This window comes from Camelus dromedarius, chromosome 2 (assembly GCF_036321535.1).
Source record: "Camelus dromedarius isolate mCamDro1 chromosome 2, mCamDro1.pat, whole genome shotgun sequence".
Classification (NCBI taxonomy): domain Eukaryota; kingdom Metazoa; phylum Chordata; class Mammalia; order Artiodactyla; family Camelidae; genus Camelus; species Camelus dromedarius.
Window position 1 is genome coordinate 106,276,822 of NC_087437.1, and position 19,209 is coordinate 106,296,030.

At 35.2% G+C, this 19,209-nt stretch overlaps 1 protein-coding gene across 3 annotated transcripts in view; it reads left to right on the plus strand.

Annotated features, from left to right (window-relative positions):
* Window positions 1-18,579, plus strand: part of GABPA (GA binding protein transcription factor subunit alpha) — a 31,105-nt gene extending 12,526 nt beyond the window's left edge. For all 3 annotated transcript variants that reach the window (XM_010977393.3, XM_031458182.2, XM_064496567.1), the window contains exons 4-10: window positions 637-721; window positions 2,732-2,977; window positions 5,666-5,860; window positions 9,226-9,279; window positions 10,192-10,332; window positions 10,563-10,755; window positions 15,077-18,579. In XM_010977393.3, coding sequence (XP_010975695.1) covers window positions 637-721; window positions 2,732-2,977; window positions 5,666-5,860; window positions 9,226-9,279; window positions 10,192-10,332; window positions 10,563-10,755; window positions 15,077-15,305 — 1,143 coding nt within the window. In that variant the 3' untranslated portion in view covers window positions 15,306-18,579. The remainder of the gene's footprint in view (window positions 1-636; window positions 722-2,731; window positions 2,978-5,665; window positions 5,861-9,225; window positions 9,280-10,191; window positions 10,333-10,562; window positions 10,756-15,076) is intronic.
* Window positions 18,580-19,209: the final 630 nt, after the last annotated feature.

Genomic DNA, 19,209 nt, shown 5'->3' on the forward strand with positions numbered 1-19,209 from the left:
TGTTTTTAAACTGGTGACAGAATGTCTGGAAGTCAGAGTTACTTTTGTCATCAATTTGCCATTTGTGTGAAATGCATTCAGAAGCACTGATACTGAAAGATCCTGAAAGGATATATAATTATGATAAAACATATTCATAGCTAGGTCGGATAATAGGTTGTAAGTCCTGTAACTTTATGATCAGAAATTCAGAGTTAACCTTGCTCTTGAATGTGTATTGTTGTTTACAAGGGAGATATATATGGCAAGAATTATGTAAATTAATTTGTATAAATTGTCCCCCCTAATAAAATACCTCTGCTTATTCATGGCAGATAAAGTGCATTCTCTTCTACTTTAAATACTTTTACAGAAATCGTTGCCTTTTGGCATCATTTAACATTCTAAACTAGACTCCGGGGCTAGAGGAGACCCCCACTTAAATCCTGTTGCTTGTCTTGTCCTTAATTGCTACCACAGTGGTTAAATTATTCTCAGTTTTGGCAAAGAATTAAATGGTATGACAACTTGAATAATTAAATGTGTTTTTATAATTTAATTAGTATGCTTCAGTAATTAAGTCCTGTTTGACATATCCATTTATACTAAACGAGATGACTGAGCTAAAATAATCTTACTCATTTTACCCATCTTCAGCTGGATCCAGAACGAAGTTTATTTGACCAAGGAGTAAAAACAGATGGAACTGTACAGCTTAGTGTACAGGTAATTTCTTACCAAGGTAAGTTACTTTTAATGTTATTTAAAAATTTCAGCTCATGTTTTTCTAATACGGGAACTCAGTTTTAGATGGTTGTCAATTACTTAATGTAATGTTATAGCCAAATATTCATATTTTTGATTTAATTGTTTTACCTGTTGGGGTGAAACAGATAGTATAACACATTGTCCCTTCTTTATCAGGAAAGGATATATTGTAGGGTAGTAAATAGCAGGACCACAGGGAGGACTAGAAGAACAGGTCTAGGGGACTTTCTAAGAATGCCGCAGCCCCATCACAGAACTGCACTGCCAAGGAAGCTGCTGCTCTGCCAGGATGTGGAAAATGCCAGATCTGAAAGCCGCCACTGTAGCTGTCAACCTGGAACCATGCTGCCTTTTCAGTGATCCACATCAGCCAAAACGTGGATGCCATGTGCATGCTTGTCTCCTCTACTCATTTCCAAATAGAAGGCTCATGCTCGTGATTCTAGAACCTAAATCACACCTGGAAACCCTAGCTGCAAGGGAACCTAGTCTCTACAGTTTAACACAGACAGAGGAATTTGCAAAGAATGTGGGTGACCCAGTCAGCCAGATCCATCACAGTATTTTATTAATCTGTGTTAAGTACACAAGTTAGAAAATTAGGAAAATTTTGGTGGGTTGAATCTTAGTCTTTTTAAATGTGGCCTGTTGGGTTTTCTAACCAGAGTTTTAGACTAATTTTAATCTTTGAACATGTTTTATTGCTTACAATTCTGTTTCACAATCCAAAGTTTTCTTCAGATTATAAAAATGGTAATTACTTACTTCTGATCCTTAATTTCTCCAGGATTTACTATTGTTGGGAATAGAAAAGAAAATCAGTTTTTGTTTTTATTTTTAAAAGCATGGTTATCTCTCAGTGCAGGCGTGTTTAAGAAGTTGACTTCATAAAATTTGAATGGAAGATTAGGGGATAAATTTAAGGAAAAATTCTTTTCAAAAATTATGATTTTCTTCTCATGTATATTTGAAAAAGTGACTTCTGTTTATACCACCTAATGGGTGATAGCAGTGTATTTTCTTATAATACTGGTTTTCATGATTGAATTGGTTTCACGATAGAATTTTACGATACTGAAATTGAGTTTTGTTTTTTCTTTCAAATGTACTTTGATTGAATTTTGATATAGATTGTAACTGAACAGTAAACAGTAGCTGTTAAGTAGTCTGATAGTTCCTTAGAGCTGTCATTTAACATAAGTATCTGAGATTATTTCATAAAGGGCTATTACATTTTGAATATCTTAAGTATTTAGGTTTTTCTTTATTCAGTTGAAAATGAAAATCAGAATTTAATGATGTGAATTTAACATACTCAGTGTCTGTTTATTTTTAAAACATATACTTTGTCTTCTAAAAGCAGTCAGTAAACAATTTGCTTAGAAAGACTTAAAGTTCTGAGGATGGATAGCTACTCATTTGTACTCTCCCTAGTTTAGTTAAATATTTGTACGTAGGGTGTATGTGTGAGGGTGGGAGGGGGTGGTGGTGGTGGTGGTGGTCTTAAATTATTTTAGACTTGTGGAAAAGTTGCAAGTGTAGTAAAAATTCCTGGATATTCTTTACCCAGATTCTACAAATGTAAAATTTTATTACTTTTGTTTTATTCTCTCTCTCCCTCATCCCCACATTGTTTTTGACCTGTTTAAGAGTAAGATGTAGACATGATTCCTTTCTATCTTTAAATACATTAGTATGTGTGTTTTCCAAAAACAAGAATTCTTTTTACATGACCACAGTTCAGTTATCAAAATCAGGAAATTAATATTGATACAGTAATTTTTTTAATCTACCAAAGTTCTGTTGAATTTTTGTTTTTATCATTTAATAGAAATTTGTTAAGTTCTCTAGACATAATGCTAAAAAATATTTAAAATTGAGTTTTGCTCTACCATTAGAGAACATATAAAGTAAACTAAATTTTAATTTGTTAGTGACTTTCATGTTTTTGCTTTTCTTATCCTTTTGGTAAATCACTGTTAAGGAATTGAACCAAAGCTAAACATCCTGGAAATTGTTAAACCTGCGGAAACAGTTGAAGTGGTTATTGATCCAGATGCCCACCATGCTGAAGCAGAAGCACATCTTGTTGAGGAAGCTCAAGTGATAACTCTTGATGGCACAAAGCACATTACAACCATTTCCGATGAAACCTCAGAACAGGTGACGAGATGGGCTGCCGCCCTGGAAGGTTACAGGAAAGAGCAGGAGCGTCTTGGGATACCCTACGGTAATCAAATGCAAAATAATGATGTTAGGTAGGATAAACAGAATTAAGCTTCACATAGAAGACACTAGGGTGAGTGAGTTATCTCTTTTAAATGTAGAATTTTTAGGAAATATGTTAATTTTTCATGTATCTTTTTTTTTTTTTTTTTGGACTGTAACACATAATGGTGCTGGAAATACAAATGTATTAAGAAATTATTTCAGTATCTGCTTCATATCCTCCCTGATCTGATGTGTTCCTAGTGTCCACATGTAGGGGATGCTTCCATTCAGTTGGCTCCTGAGAATGAAGGAGAGGCCCTGGGGTTTCTAACCACACTGTAGACTTTAAATTAGTCTCATTCTCCACTTAAACCTCCTACAACCTGGAACCACCGTGACCTGAGTCAGTAGAAGCTCCAGAGGCAGGAACGCTCTCGCTCCTTACTGGTTTCCTCCGTGATGGCTATTAGGTCATAGCTGCTTTTATTCCACTTGATTTTTTTACTTTGCTTATTGTCTTCCAAAAAGCTGCTTGCCGTCTCATCCATTTCTGTCATTTCCCACTCATGTTCCTATGAGTTTACATTTTTCAGAAATGTCTTTACTGTCATTTTACTAGGGACTTAGAGCAAAGAGTCAGGGACAACATGCATGGCAATTAGTTACGTTAAACCAGAACTCCTGATACTACGTAAGAAAGTAAGACAGATGAGTACTATTTTCCCCTAACTTTTTGATCTTGATACTTCTTTGTTTATGTAAATAAACGCACTGACTTGAACTTTGAAGTGTGGTTCAGGATAGGTAGCTTTGCTTTTTTTTCTTTTTTTTTTTCTTTAATTTCTTTTTATAAGTTTTTAATTTGTTTATTTTGTGGGGAGGAGGTAATTAGGTTTATTTTTAGAGGAGGTACTGGGGATTGAACACAGGACCTTGTGCATGTTAAGCATTGCTCTACCACTTGAGCTCTACCCTCCCTGCCGGATAGACGCTTTTCTAACTTTCCAGAACTCCTTCTGCTGTTTCTGACTTGTATTAAAAAGTAGAGCCTCTTGCTTTCTCGGTTCCTGCCTGTCCCTTACTCCACTTGTATCTGGACCTCCTCTTTCCCTGTCCCTTTCCCAGGTGTTCCTATACTGCTCAACTTCGATTTCCCTCCCACCAGTTTCTGCTAATTGTGTTCCCCTCTCCTGGAAGTGATCTTGGCTTAGTTTGAAAAGCTCACAAGTACATGGTTCCAGCCCCTTTACAGCTACTATGGACTCAGTACTCCACTGCTGCTGTGTTGGGCTAACCTACTTTGAGCTGCTCCTTTCAGCTTGGCCTGTTGTGCTTTCAAGCAATACTTCCTGGCTGTGTTGAGGTTTCCCAGGCCCAGGATGGAGAATGCGTCAGATGTCCCTTTGTTTTCCTCTTCGCTCTCTCCTGTTTAGATGCTGATACTCACAGCTCTTGTGGCTGTTACTGCTGTGTCTTTACCTGTGTGTATTTTGGGTTCCATGGAGATCCCACATCACCTGATTTATTGTAAATGTCCATGGATTTCTGGTTTTGCTCTCTAGTTGTTGTTAGTGTTTTGTTTTTTTTAATGTGTGCATTCAGGGAAATTAAAAAAAAATTGCTGCCATCTTCAGAATCCTCCCCCCTTAACTTCTTTGTGAAAAAAATCAAATAAAAAAATCAGTTCTGTGGCTGTCAATTCTGTCTAATTATATTTGATTCATTTTTCCTGTAAATTGGCTCTTGATAAGTACCTGAAAGTTATTTTTCCCACCTGTTTTCTTACTGAATAACATGTATCTTGGGAGTGTATAACCAGTTATTTGGACAGATTATCTTCTCCAAGCAGAAGTACCTATACCAAAATGAATTCAGTTAGTATTTATTAAAGTTCTGTGAGTAGAATGCACTGTTAGGTTCCAGGGACACAATAATATTTATACATGTTGGCCATCTTTTTCGTTTGTGAATTCATTTGATAGTAAAAAAAATAATGAAGAAAATGAAACTATTTGGATTCATCTTTTATATATTCAACAAATGTATGCACTGTGGTAAGCTCTGAAGATACAATCCTCATATTTAAAACAGTCCTTATAATCCACAGGCTTATAAGACACAGTCCTTGTATTTAAGACCTAAAGATTTTATAGGGGAAAGACAGTTGAGTAAATGTACGAGTAGCTTATTGTAAGTGCCACCAAACGGGTAAGTGAAGGAGCAACTAGCTTTTTATAAGAAGCAGAAGTGAGGAAAGATTACATTGTTTATATTCTGGAATAAGTCTAGCTCCTCAGAAACCCCTTATAGTTTTTTTCAGTGCATCATATATACAGTACCACAAAATAATTTTTAAAACTTGAATAACTTATTCCATTTTCTCTAGGATTAATTATGTATTTTATTCTTGCATTTGGCCCACTGGAGGGCAGTTTTGCATTTTGTTTTTCTTGATAAAATTCTAGACTAACTGATAGAAACAAATGAATCCATCAAAAATTTAGATTAAGAAATTGAAAAGGAGCTAAGGAGAAAATAGAGCATAAAAATCTTTTTAGTTCATATAATGAATTTATTTACTTCACTTACTTGGGAGTTAAAAAAACCTGTTGGGTTTTATCTATGTGTGTGTGTTGACAAGTTAACTGTAAGTTTATATAATATTTAAGATGCAATTGGACCAATCATAGTATTTTTCTCTTTATAGATCCCATACAGTGGTCCACAGACCAAGTCCTGCATTGGGTGGTTTGGGTAATGAAGGAATTCAGCATGACCGACATCGACCTCGCTACGCTGAATATTTCTGGAAGAGAACTATGTAGCCTCAACCAAGAAGATTTTTTTCAGCGGGTCCCTCGGGGAGAAATTCTCTGGAGTCATCTGGAACTTCTTCGAAAATGTACAAAATTGAAATTATTATCTATTTGCATTGTAACCTAAGTGTAATTGAATTTCTTTATAACTTTGTTTTCATCTTGTTCATTGATAATAGCAATAATAACTAACATGTATTGACTGTGTGAGGCTGCGCTGAGGGCTTTGTATGTATTATTTAGTCCTGTACTAATGCCACAGAGCATTACTTCCCTTATTTTTTTAGATAAGAAACTGAGGCTTAGAAAGCCCTCACAGTGTTATAGGACTAGGGAGTGGCAGAGCCGGGATTCAAACCCAAGCTGACCAACACTGGAATCCGAGTTCTTAAGTAAGATTCTGTGCCCCTGCACTTATACTCTGCTTGTTGACTTTTGTTTCATCAGCCAGTTCTTCCATTTATGCTCATCTTCTAGAAATTTAAGATTATCTATTCACGGATGGCTTCCCTCTCATTGTCTTCATTACTGGGGTTAATTCTTTTAAAATATCTTTTAATTGAATGGATCTTAAGGGAAAAGGGGAAAGTGTAAGTATGCAGCCGACCATCTTGAATTGGAGGTTATCATGTTCCCGTGTTGCTCCACAGACATTCTTAAAATGATTAAGTGACTAGAGAAATTAGAAACCACTTGACTGTCCAACAGAAAGAGTTCAAATATGAGTTATTTTCTTTGAGTTTTAATCTGTCTTAAATTTCAATGACTGTTAAAGTATCCTAACAGTGACCCACTTCCTAACACTATTACATAAATCAGCTGTGCTAGCCAAGTTCGCATGTTTTTAAGAAAGTGTAAACAGGACACTGTTCTTCTAATGGTTATGGATAAAGATGTAACTGGTAGCGTTTTCTCTGCTGTGTACCGATGAGGGGACAGCTCTGGTGGAGGGATTTTTCACAGTCGTTGATCCAGGGTGCATTCTCTGCTGTTGAGTAAGAAATGAGCTCTGTGGAGAGGCTTTACTTCATTGTTTTTATTGGTAGTATCTCTCTTGTGTTGGTTCTCTGAAATATTAGGAGGGAAGAAGTATCTGAAAAAATTATTACAATCATTCCATTTACAGGGTTTATTTCCAGTTTCAGTTCCTGTTAGATAGCAGGTTGAATGTTGTGGTTGAAGGTTGGTTTGTCCTTGGCTTCACAGGTTTTCTTCTTTGCAGAACTTCTCAGATGAGGAATGTAAACTGAATTGTTTCAGATTCTTAACATCAGTCACGTTTACTGAAACATTTTCTTATAGGAACTCTCAAGAATAGAACAAGGACAGTGTTTAGACTACAGTTCAGTTTTTCTCAAATCCATGGTATTCTCTGTCTCTCCCAGGCCAGCAGTTTGTCGGTTGTCTCTTTCTGGTTCTCCTGGTGCTTCTCAAGCGTTAAAGCTCATTCAGAGACCTTTCCTGCACAGGGGGCGGAGGAACCTTGTGTATCGTTCCACGTCCTTGCAGTAGAATGGGTCTTCTTCAAGAATGCTCTGCCCTGGAATTGTCTTGTGTTCAGAAGTAACAAAGCCCCAGAGCTAGATGAGTATCTCCGGGAGCTCCTTGCTTATCTGACCGTGGGTCTTTGCTCTGCCTGGCAAGGAAGTCCCATCTGGTGTGGGAATCCAGTGCTCAGTTCAGACTTTGGGAGCGGGTAGGCTGGTGTGTAAGGCTGTTTCTGACAGACTTTCTCTAATTCTCAAGTCTTAACTTTCTCAGACAGGCTCCTATGAGCACAGTCTGCGTCTCTGGCCCCTCTTGTAGAATGAAGTCTACAACATATTTCTGAAAGTCATTTATTAAGCCAGCATCTGTTGTCTGTTCCTCAGTGATCTAGCAGGGAGAAGCAGTCCTGAGCAGATAGTGCTCTATCTCTAGGTATCTCCCAGGGCTTTGCCTCTTGGGTTCTGCTGCCCTTGTGCGTGGCTGGGCTGTGAGGGCTACAAAGGAGCATGATGTTTAGAGGGGCCTATATGGTCTTGGGCCAACCTTTCAAAAAGCCCTCTCATTCTGTGTTCTGCCTTCCATCTGGAGAGTTCCCAGGAAACAAACCAAACTCCATTCTGAAAATCAGGGCTGAGAAGCTGATCTTACAGGTTGGTAACACCTGTGCTGTGTGGTGAGGACTTGCTCTTGCCTCTTTTTTGGCTAGGGCACTGTGTTCATTTACAGTCACGAATGGAACAGTTTCATTTTCAATAGCACTTTGCCTCTTCAGGACACTCTTATAAAATTTTGGGAGAAATGTGTCACAAATATAAAGCATGGATTTTTCTTCAAGAGGGAGAAGTGTTCTTGGGAAGACTGCTCAGAACTAGGAATCTGGGTAAAAGAGTAGTGTCTTTAATATACTGGAAAGTTAACTGTGTTTTAGGCATTGTGCCTCTTAAAAACATTTCCCTTTAATCCTCACAACAATCTCGTGAAGTGGTAGATGAGGGTATCTCATTTAAAAATGAGGAAATCAGTGTTCAAGTTGGTTGAATAGTTTTCCTTAGTCAGCACAGCCAGTGAGTGCTAAGATCATAACCCAGATCTGTCTGAGGGTAGTCCTATACAGTTGTTTAAATTCCTAAACTCAAGACCCCCAGGTAGAACTGTGGTGGGAGCCCAGGCCCCAGGACTCACTCAGTACACAGATGACTGCTGGGTACAGTTTCAGTTCAAGAGAGAAGCATCCAGTCTGTGATGGGCACTAAACAGACTGAAGGATATAGACTGGGAAGTGTAACTTGTCCAAGAGGTAAAGAGTAGGGAACAGCAACAGATGAGTAATGAAAGGTTCTCCGAAGAGTTGTTAGGGCCTTTTACACTGTAACTCTTATGCTGAGAGCTGTATTTGTAGACTTGTTAACTTATTTAGTTCAGATGTGACATTGAGGACAGCTAGTTTTAATGAAAATTTAGCTATCTTTTAGAAGAAGCATTATAAAGTTCAAACAGTTTTATTCAAAAACATGTTAGATCAGTAAATTATGATGATCTCTCCAATCATTTTGAGGGAGACTTTTTGATGAAGAATGTATATCTAAATAATTTCAGTGTGGTGTATATTCTCATCTTTGATCTGATCTTGAAGGTTTCCTGTTTTACATGATTTTGTGTAGATAAAAAATAGATTTAGATATAGATATTTACATTTAGTTCTTTGAATAACTTTCCTGAACCTTAAAAGAAATTGGAGCTTTCCCTCTGTTACTTCTCTTAAAAATATCTTTTCTGTATAAAATGACTATCAAGTATTTTTTAGGTTATTATGCCAATAAGTTTCAATTGTTTGATATTTTGGGTTTTTTTATTTGTTTGGTTTTTAATTGTGATATTTCTTTTATTAAGTTAAATTTTACTGGATTGGGGTTTGCATTTCTGGTTTTAAATGAAAATAAAAGTTTTTATGTTTGTTCTTCAGATGTATTGGCAAGCCAAGAACAACAGATGAATGAGATAGTTACAATTGATCAACGTGAGTATTCTTGTGCCCATAATATATGGCTCTTTTATCAATAAGAAATGTTTTCTTTATTTAGTACTGCAAGATAGTAAAAAAAAAAAAAAGATTTTTAAATTTTATATGAAGTACTTTAGATACACAAAGAAATAAAGTATAGCCAACATCTATGTACACTATAAGAGAGAAAACTTTATATATCTTCCTGTTGTAGATCCATTTTAAATGTCCTGAACTTGATGTTTATTATTCTGTGCATATTTTATATTTTTACCAACTGTGTAACCATGAACACTTTATAGCATTGTTTAACATATTTTTATATTTTTGGGGTAAAATAATAATTGCATATCCTTTTATAACTTGCTTTTTTGTTTAACATTTATGAGACCCATGTTAATACATACAGCTCGATTCTATTCATTTTTACTGCTGTGTATACTATTCTTAAAACTTTGTGAATGTCATTAAATGAGTACTTGTAAGAATGTGTGTAAGATTCTCTGGTTGTAATATCATAGAGTTTCTACCCTTTCGACCTTACTAGGTATTACCAAAGTTTTTCTCAAGTGGTGTATTTGTACTCTTATCAACAGTGGAATATGAATTCTCATTTGTCCACATTCTCCAAAATTTGATAGACCATATTTTATGAACAAGTATTTTTTAAAAATAAATGTTTTTATAACTTTATCAAATATATATTCATCACTAAGTTTTTCTAAAATAAGGAGACCACCTTTTATTCACTGAGTTAAGGTTCATAAACTGTAATGCAAACATTATACCTTATCCCCTAAACTTTTGTTGAGGTAATTAGAAGGGCATTAGTTAAACTAATTGTGTTTTATTTCTTTCAGCAATTTCTTTTCACTGCTTGTATTGGAAGGAGAAAAAATGATTTTTTTCCCTTGTCTTTCTTTGCAGCTGTGCAAATTATTCCAGCATCAGTGCAGTCGGCTACACCAACTGCCATTAAAGCTATAAACAGTAGTGCAAAGGCAGCTAAAGTACAGAGAGCTCCAAGGATTTCAGGGGAAGATCGAAGTTCTCCTGGGAACAGGACAGGTATTTGTGCATTATCATCTGATATTTGTTACATATGTTTTGTTTTATTTTGCTGCATAAAAAAATGTAAATATGGACTGTTACTCTGGCAGTGCTTACATGGCATTTGTAACAAACATCTGTGTTTTGAGTGTGGCTGAGAGATGACCCAGAGACCCTGTGTTTGCCTTTGACCTTCTGTTCATCCATAGCACTGTGGTCAGTACCTGTCATTCTTGTCAATTGTTTAGGAAACAACGGCCAAATCCAGCTGTGGCAGTTTTTGCTAGAACTTCTTACTGACAAGGATGCTCGAGACTGCATTTCTTGGGTTGGTGATGAAGGAGAATTTAAGCTAAATCAGCCTGAACTGGTTGCACAAAAATGGGGACAACGTAAAAATAAACCTACAATGAACTATGAGAAACTTAGTCGTGCGTTAAGGTAAGCATTTATTACTTTCTTTTTTCAAGTATCATACGTTCGTTAAAATGGCTTCTTTTTCTAGGCATAATCGTTGTTCTGGAATGATGTTAAAATATTTGACTTGTTTATAAATGTTGTTTCCAACTTTTTTTTGCTAAAATTTTTTACACTTATGTTAAAAATTACTTCTTCAAAAGATTTTTAGTAGTAATTTGAGGTACACAAAATCTTTTTAATGATTCTAAGATTACTTGTTTTTATCTGATTTAAAAGCTTATACTACCATGTTTAAAGCCAACATATTTAATCTTTGAGGTTTGTGTTATGTACGTAACAGAAATGCTGTCATTTGGCACAGGTGAATTGAGTGAGTGTAAATTCTAGCAAATACACAGATTTTGTCAGTTTTTATAATTGCAAAATATTAACCCATTTCCCTGTTTTTTCTTCTTCTACAATCTGCCTAAATTTGAATATCCAACCTTTATATCGGTTGAGTTGGAATAGAATAATTATTGGTAATTTCTCATAGTGGTGTGAAATTTTTTGACATAATTACTGTCAGAAGTTATGCCTACTATAGTGATGGAAATTCAGTATGTGCACTTAAGCTTCTGAGAAGTAGAATATATAGGAATTGTGTCTATTTTTTGGAAGAGTTTGATAAGATTTCATAAGACAGTTCTGTACTGTATTTCTAAATAACATGCTTTTACTGCTGCCTCGTGTTTCACTTGAGGAAATTCATTGTGAATTTCACACTGAGAGATCATGATTTACCTCTCATCATGACACACACAAACACACTTTCCATCTCTTCATCCCAGTTTAATTATATAATTATATAGTTATGCAGAAGTGTTGGTTAGAACAGTGTTCACTGTTACAGGATCATGGCCGTGTAAGTACGATAACATAGTTTATCATGATCATTTTCCTTTTCCAGAGTGACCATGTGTTTTTCTTAGCATACATAAATAACTAATGCTTTATTTTCAATGTGCTTATCACTTATTCAATCTCAAACACTTTGCCAGCTGTCTAAAGATCCTTTCAATATAATCAGAATTAAAACTGTCGTTTTTGACAGTTGATGTAATTGTGTACATTCAAGCCCCCTCAAAATTACAGATGAATTATTAGAGTTAATAATTAAGATGTCACTTTTCCCTAGATTGGCCTAAATTTCAGTGCAGTAAGTTCCTGAATAAGTTTTTTCATAGAACTTGACAAGATAATTATAAAATTTATAGAGGAATATAAAGTATCACAATAACCAGGACACCTGAAGAAGATAAAGTGGGAAGACTTGCTTTACAGGATATTGAAACTCACTGTAAAGCTACTACAGTAAGACAGTGTGCTATTTGCTTAGGATGGACAAATAGACCACAAATTAGATAGTCCAAATAGAACCAAGAATATAGGGACATTTGACTTAAAGATGGCAGTGGGGAGAAGACCTACTTTTCAATCAGTAGTGCTGGGACAGTTGACTGTCCATATTGACCCCTTCCTCATAGCATACTAAGAATCGTCCCATGTAGCTTATGTGAAAAGTGGTAACAGGAAAGCTTCTAGAGATACCTGCATGACTTTGGTAGGTGAGAAGAAGACTTTAAACTGAAGCAAAAGCACTAACCTAATGGAAAAGATAAATAAACTGGACTACATTTAAATTAAAAACTTCTGGTCATCAGAAGCAGCCATCAAGAGATTGAAAGGCAAGCCATACATACCAGACGTAAGACTGATCTGGGATATCTAAAGAACTCTTACAGAGCCGTAGGAGAATTAGAAAAGATGGGCAAGAGACACTTAGTAGACAATTTTAGAGATCATCTAAATGACCAGTGGATATATGCACTAGTGCACAATCTCATTAGTGATCAGGGAAATGAATTTTAAAACCACAATGTAATGGCACAGTACACATCCCAGAATGGCTAAAATCAAAGTAATTGCCGGTACCAAGTGTTGGTGACATGGAGCAGTTCGAATGCTTCTACACTTTTGATAGGAATGTAATCTGTGACCAGTAATCCAGGTTTTTCTCTTCTGAGTGTTAGCAAACAAAAATGTACACATATGTCCACATGCATGCTCACTGCAGCATTATCTGTAACATCCCCAAAGTGGAAACTACCCAAATGTCTATCAAGAGTAGAGTGAATAAATAAACTGTGCTATACAGGAGAATACAGTGTACCCATGAACGTGGACTTATGTGGGTGAACCTCACAATCATAATGTTCAGTGAAAAATTCCAGAGACAAAAGAGTGTAACTGTATGAATGCATTTATATAGTGGAGTTAAAAAACCAAGAAGACTAGATTACAGCATTTATGGATGCATATTTGGGTGATAAGAGTATGAAAAAGAGCAATGAACTCATTATCATGAAAGGATCGTGTTAACGTTTTAGAGCAAGGGAGGGGTGATGATTGGGAGGGGCCGTGGAGGGGTTCTGGGGTGCTGGCAGTGTTCTGTTTCCTGACCTCAGTCATAGTTAACAGGTGAATATTCACTTTGTAATAAATCACTGAGCTGTTCACTTTATGTCCTTTCTGTTTGTGATTTTGCAATTTAAAAGGTTTTTAAAAATACAGGTTTTTTTTAAAAAAGAGGGAAGAAATCATGTTCATGAAAACATAGGTATTGTGGACCTTTCTACTTTCTTCATTTTAGAGGGGACAGTTGCAGTGAGTGCTGTTACATGCTGTCGTATGATACATCTGCTAGATTGAAGGAAGGATTAAGTAAACTTGTGTTAATCAAAATTAAAACTTAGGTGTGTGTGTTTTTTATAACATCTTACCAAAAAACAAGATTATACCAATTCCATTCTCCTCCTAGAAATATGAAACCACTTTCCTTCTTCATTTTCCCTTTTTCCCAAGTGTCCGGTAACAGCCTTACATATTATGTAGAAATTTTCCTAAGAAATTGAAATGCCTGCAGCATTTTTACCGGATGACAAGCAGTTGGTGGTTTGTGGGTTGAGATCTAAATTCTGTATTAATGTAATTGTCAAAAAAGGAGACACAAGACTATGTTACATCTCTTACTGGGAAGGTGAGCATAACCATTATACTTCAGTTGTTCTAGAATTAAGGAAAGGTGGCATAATTTCTTACATGTAGTCTTTTCATTAATGGATTTTGGGTTAAAATGAGTGACTTTTATAATAAAAGTCTGCTAAATGTGGTAGGTTATATTACTGGTACTTTTGAAAATAGTTGTTTCTTTTGTAACAGCACTTTGTCAAATGGGTGCAAATGGGCAGTGCAGTTTTACAATAAAAGCTTCACAATCTGCCAGCCCAGAAAGGTATCTTTTTTTCCCTACTTTTGGAATTGGCCATGCGTAGAGGTAAATAAAGTCTGTTTTCCAGAGTAAGTATAAATCCAGTTCCGTTTCTATCGCCATAGAAAGCAGCAGTAAACCAGACGTCTGTGGAGTGCTTTCCTCAGATGAACCTGTGTAGGTTTAGAAGCATTGTTTCTTTATGATGTCTTCTCTCCTGTTTTTCCTCTCTCTCTCTTTTTTTTTTTTTTTTTTAAGCCCTTTTGCTTATACTTTTGAGGCTCCCTATTGGTTTGGAGAATTTCTCTGGAAGGAAAGTCTTTACATATTAAAATGATAAAGGTGAAGGCATGGCTACATAATAAAGGATTTTGTACAAGACAGAGAAGAAGTGGACATTCCAACAACCCAAAGAATATGTGTATTAAATTTTTCTTCATATCTATGTGGATTCTTAGTTACCAACATGGTTTCTATTTTGTAGAGGGCTATATGTGCCAGTCATTGTGTGCTAATATGCACTTTACAAAGATAATCCTTTTAATCTTCAGCAATTCTATGAGGGTTAGTACTGTTTTAACCTCACCTTTTAAATGAGAAATAAAAGCTTAGAGAAAATGTGGCTTTCCCATGGTCACAAAGGGTGGTAAGTTGAGATGTTAGTTTTGAATCTTGGCGTTCTGATTCAAAGCTTGTATTCTCAGATTCTATTACTACTTGCAGGGTTTTTTGTTTTGCTTAATGGTGTTTATTTTTAAATCAACGTTTTATCATAGTTGTTGAAGATAAACTTTGAAGATTTAGCATATAAAATTTTTGGAGTACTTAGCATTGAGAGTTTAGCTAATAATGCTTTGAAGTTTCCTCTGGTAGTAACACTGAAGTTATGTAGAAACATTTAATGTTAATTGCCCTTGTGATAGCTTTCATACTCTCCTAGGCTTCTGCTTATGGAATAGTCTAACACAAACAAATACTGCAAGAAGCCCACATATTTTTATATAGTCCTAGTGTGTTTTTCTCTTTTTAAAGGTACTATTACGATGGGGACATGATTTGTAAAGTTCAAGGCAAGAGATTTGTGTACAAGTTTGTCTGTGACTTGAAGACTCTTATTGGATACAGTGCAGCAGAGTTGAACCGTTTGGTCACAGAATGTGAACAGAAGAAACTTGCAAAGATGCAGCTCCATGGGATTGCCCAGCCAGTCACAGCAGTGGCCCTGGCTACTGCGTCTCTACAAACAGAAAAGGATAACTGAGCCCAGGACGTTCTGGGAGTCCAAGGTTTTTCTTAAATATTAGAGCAAGTATTGCTCTTACCTTTATTACTGAATTTGAATCTTCTTTTATTTCTAGACTGTACATGCATGATTTTTTTATAAATATTTCATACTCTTGTGAATTTGGATCTTTTTACTTTGAGCATATATTTTAGAAAATGTGTACATGTTAAAGGATCCCCACAGTGTCTTTAGGCAGGTTCATTGTGGGATAGTTTGTTAACAGTCAGGAAAGCTACAGTGGTCAGTATTAATGTCTAGCCCTACCAAAAACAGCCAGTAGCGTCGAGGATGGAAAATAAATGAAGTATCTCCAGGAAACAGTCTGGCTTAACTACTTTTGAAAATGTAACTGTTTCCCCTCTCTGCTGCTTTAGATGTTGCTTTACATAGAACCAGAAAATGGAATTTTTCACCGCTAAAGCATGTATGCCTATTTCATCTAATTAAGCAGGGCTAAAGTAGTCATATCAAATAAAATTATAATATTAATAAATTACTAAACTAAGAGTATCACGTTATTAAAGTAATTTATATATTTGCAAGCAAAGGACAATAAACACACTGGCAGAAGAGCAGTGCCGAAGAAGGAGATCCAGGTTTAAGTATGGCTTTACTCAAGCCAATTTTAAGGACTTACTGTATAGATTATTCATAATGTCAGGCCAAGAATTTAAATTATTATAAGAGAGGCATTAAATTCTAATAAACCAACTACTACAAAAATCCTGAAATGATCTCTGTTTTTCCTGTCAGAGATTTAAAAAACTGAAAAAGTATACCTCAACCAGAAAATAAAAGTTTAGTTTGGTTTGATACGGCTTCCTTTTTTTTTTTTTTTTTTAATTACGCTGTAGTGCTGGTTTGTTGTACCAAACAGCTTATACAGTCTTGTGTTTCTGATGAAATGAAGACTTTAAATCAGTCAGCAGTAGTTTACCTTTCAAGACATTTGTGAATTACTTGCACATAGTTTTAAAAGGAGATTTTGACCTCCAGTATAGGCAGTTCTCTCTTAAAACAAAATTTTCCATTTGATTTTTCCTTATGAATATTATATATGTATGAGTGTATGGATATGTATGTACATGTCCAGTTGACCATCTTATATGTATATACATGTACACACATATAAATGAAGACATAATGATATTCAAAAGGAAAGATATTTCAAAAGATAATAATTCATGTCAAAAATTCTTTAAAAAGTAAATAATTCTTAAAAACATGAAACTCTTCACTTAACCACCAGCCAACGCTAAACAGAAATGGCTAGATGCCTTTCTTTTTCGCTTGCTTGCTTTGCTTGGTTTCCTTGCTTCCTTTTTTTTCTTTTCGTTTTTAAGGTGTTATGCATGAATCATGATATGAGATACTGACAAATAGCTTTTAATCCTCTTATAGCAGAAGATTGATTCTCAAGTATTACTTTATGTACCTTCTCCCTCATCAGATCCATCCCCCTAAACAGCTTTATGAGAAGAGCTCATTTAATGCTTTTGACTAACGAGGAGGAAAGGGCTGTGGTGATGCAGGCAGAGTGGCGTTGTTCGTAGTTGCTGCCGCCAGGACTAAGTAGTGGTTTGGAAGGAACCTTAGGAGGCAGGGATCTCAGGAGTGAGGAGGAGAGGAAGGAATCTATGCCCTCCTTTTCTGGTCACCTCGTCATAATATTAAGTGTTACGGTGTAGGACTGCAACCACGTGTAATGTCAGCCCATTTCTATTACTGTGTTAAGACTAACTCTTTTAAGACCTTGCAGTAGAATCCAAAAAGAAAAAAAAATGTATAATTTCCATTTTTACCGTTATATAAACACATACAGAATAAACTGACAAAGTATTAGTTTAAGTTGGATGCTATGATTGCAAGAGTATCTGAGTAGAATAGCAGTACGAAGTAATATATAGAAGTTCTAGTTTCAGATAACAAATAGGTAGCTAAAAAGAAGGTTTTACACCATCCTCTTATGGCCTGGGAAGTTGACAAGTTACTTATACTTTAAAAAAAAAAAGTCTACTGGTGTATTATCAAGAACTTAAAATTGTTGACTTTTGGATTTAAAATGCTTTGGGGGAGACATTATGTTAAAGTTTTAGCCAAGATGACATACCTCTGTTTTGTCTCAACTACATGTATGTGTATTTTTAAGGCAAGAAACATCCAGATTTGTTTTTGATCCCTAAAATCAAACTGTTACGTCTTTTTTCCTTTAAGCATTCCTCAGACACCTTTTTTAAAAAAACACATTCTATCCATTTTCTTCCTTTTGCAGTTTTAATTTTATTCCTCATTATCATTTGAACAGAGACAGTTCTCATACATGATCAAGTGCTGTTTCTTTTTTCTTCTTTGCCTCTCATCATTATTTTATGCACCATAATACAGGTAAAGTAATGAGATCAGTTTCTCTAAATTGTTTCAAGAAACTTCTGTTACTTTGCCTCAACTTACATATAAACTATTTCCATTGTCCTTACTGAGATTACAATGATCAGGAAGCCAGGGAGTCTTCTTTTATTAAAAGATAACTTGGGTTGTGAAAGAAAATATAGTTCATGCTTTTCATTCTTTGCTCTGTTTTTATGAATGAATTTTCATAAGAGAATTTGTAGTATATTCAAAGGAAGAATAAAATTATTGGTCATATTTCTATACCATATAAGTACAATAATAATGAACTGTTCATTTTTGCTTTAAAATTTTTTTTCCCCACACGAGAGTCTCAAGTGAGCCAACTTTCATACCTGTCTTGCTAGCCTTACGTTTGGAAATTCGTGTTGGCATCAGAAGATCAAACGAATTAGGCAGAATTGCTGTGTGGTTTATCGTCACATGAATCGACTCATCACATTCATCTTTGTAACGATCCATGTCAGTGAACTAGGAAAAACTGTTGAGTTGTTTTTCTCCCCTGATAAATGGTGAAACTCAAGTACAGTATTTCTTTAAAGGTTGTGCCTCTGAGTATTTTTGATGAGGTCTGCTGTTTTTCATATTCATCATTTATGCTACTGCCTTTTAAAACTAATGTATCTTTGAAATAGCACAAAAAATGTTTTAAAATTCATAATTTCAAAACAACCTGTGACTAACTTAATGTCTTCATATCTAGATATAAAAATATTGATATTTCAGTAATATTTCACTTGCTGCCAGAAAAAAATATTCTCAGTCTTTTGTAAGAGGGAGGAGGATTTTTGCATACATTTTTACTCTTTAAATAAAGACACTTATACTGTCATAATAACAATTACGTATTTCTTTGTGGTTTTTATTTTTTTTGTAATTTTACATAAAAGTTATTTTCTATTTTTACTCAGATAAAAAATATTTGTGCATAAAATGTAAAAATAGTAAAATGAGAAAAATAAAACTATTATACAGTATATTTTGGTGTTTTTTAGAAATTTTTCCCTGTATGCAAATGGTCTCAAACTCCTGGGATAGTAGGTTGGATAAAAATTTGACAGTCCACATCTGATGTGTTATACATGTGTTTCCTATATACTTAGAAGCTATCAATTTGAGAAGAACAGATTTCACTGGAGTAAAATTAGGTATTAGTTTAGTCTTTTTAAGAAATGAAATCCCATCCACAAAGTTGAAGTGTTTCAGAATAGCCACAGAAAAAATGGTAACACTGAGTACTTGTCAAAAAGCAAGTCCATGATTGTTAAAATAAAAATTCTTAAAACTTTTTTTTTTAATTACAAAAAATTACCTGTCCACGTTGGCTGAGTAATAGTAGGATGCGTCGGCCAGGACCAGAGTATAGAGGAGTCAAAGCGAACAGGAAGAAAACCCTGACTTAGGCTTTTGTTTATGGTCAAGCAGTGATCAAATTTGACTGACAAGCTTTGAAACGAAATAGTTTGTGTGA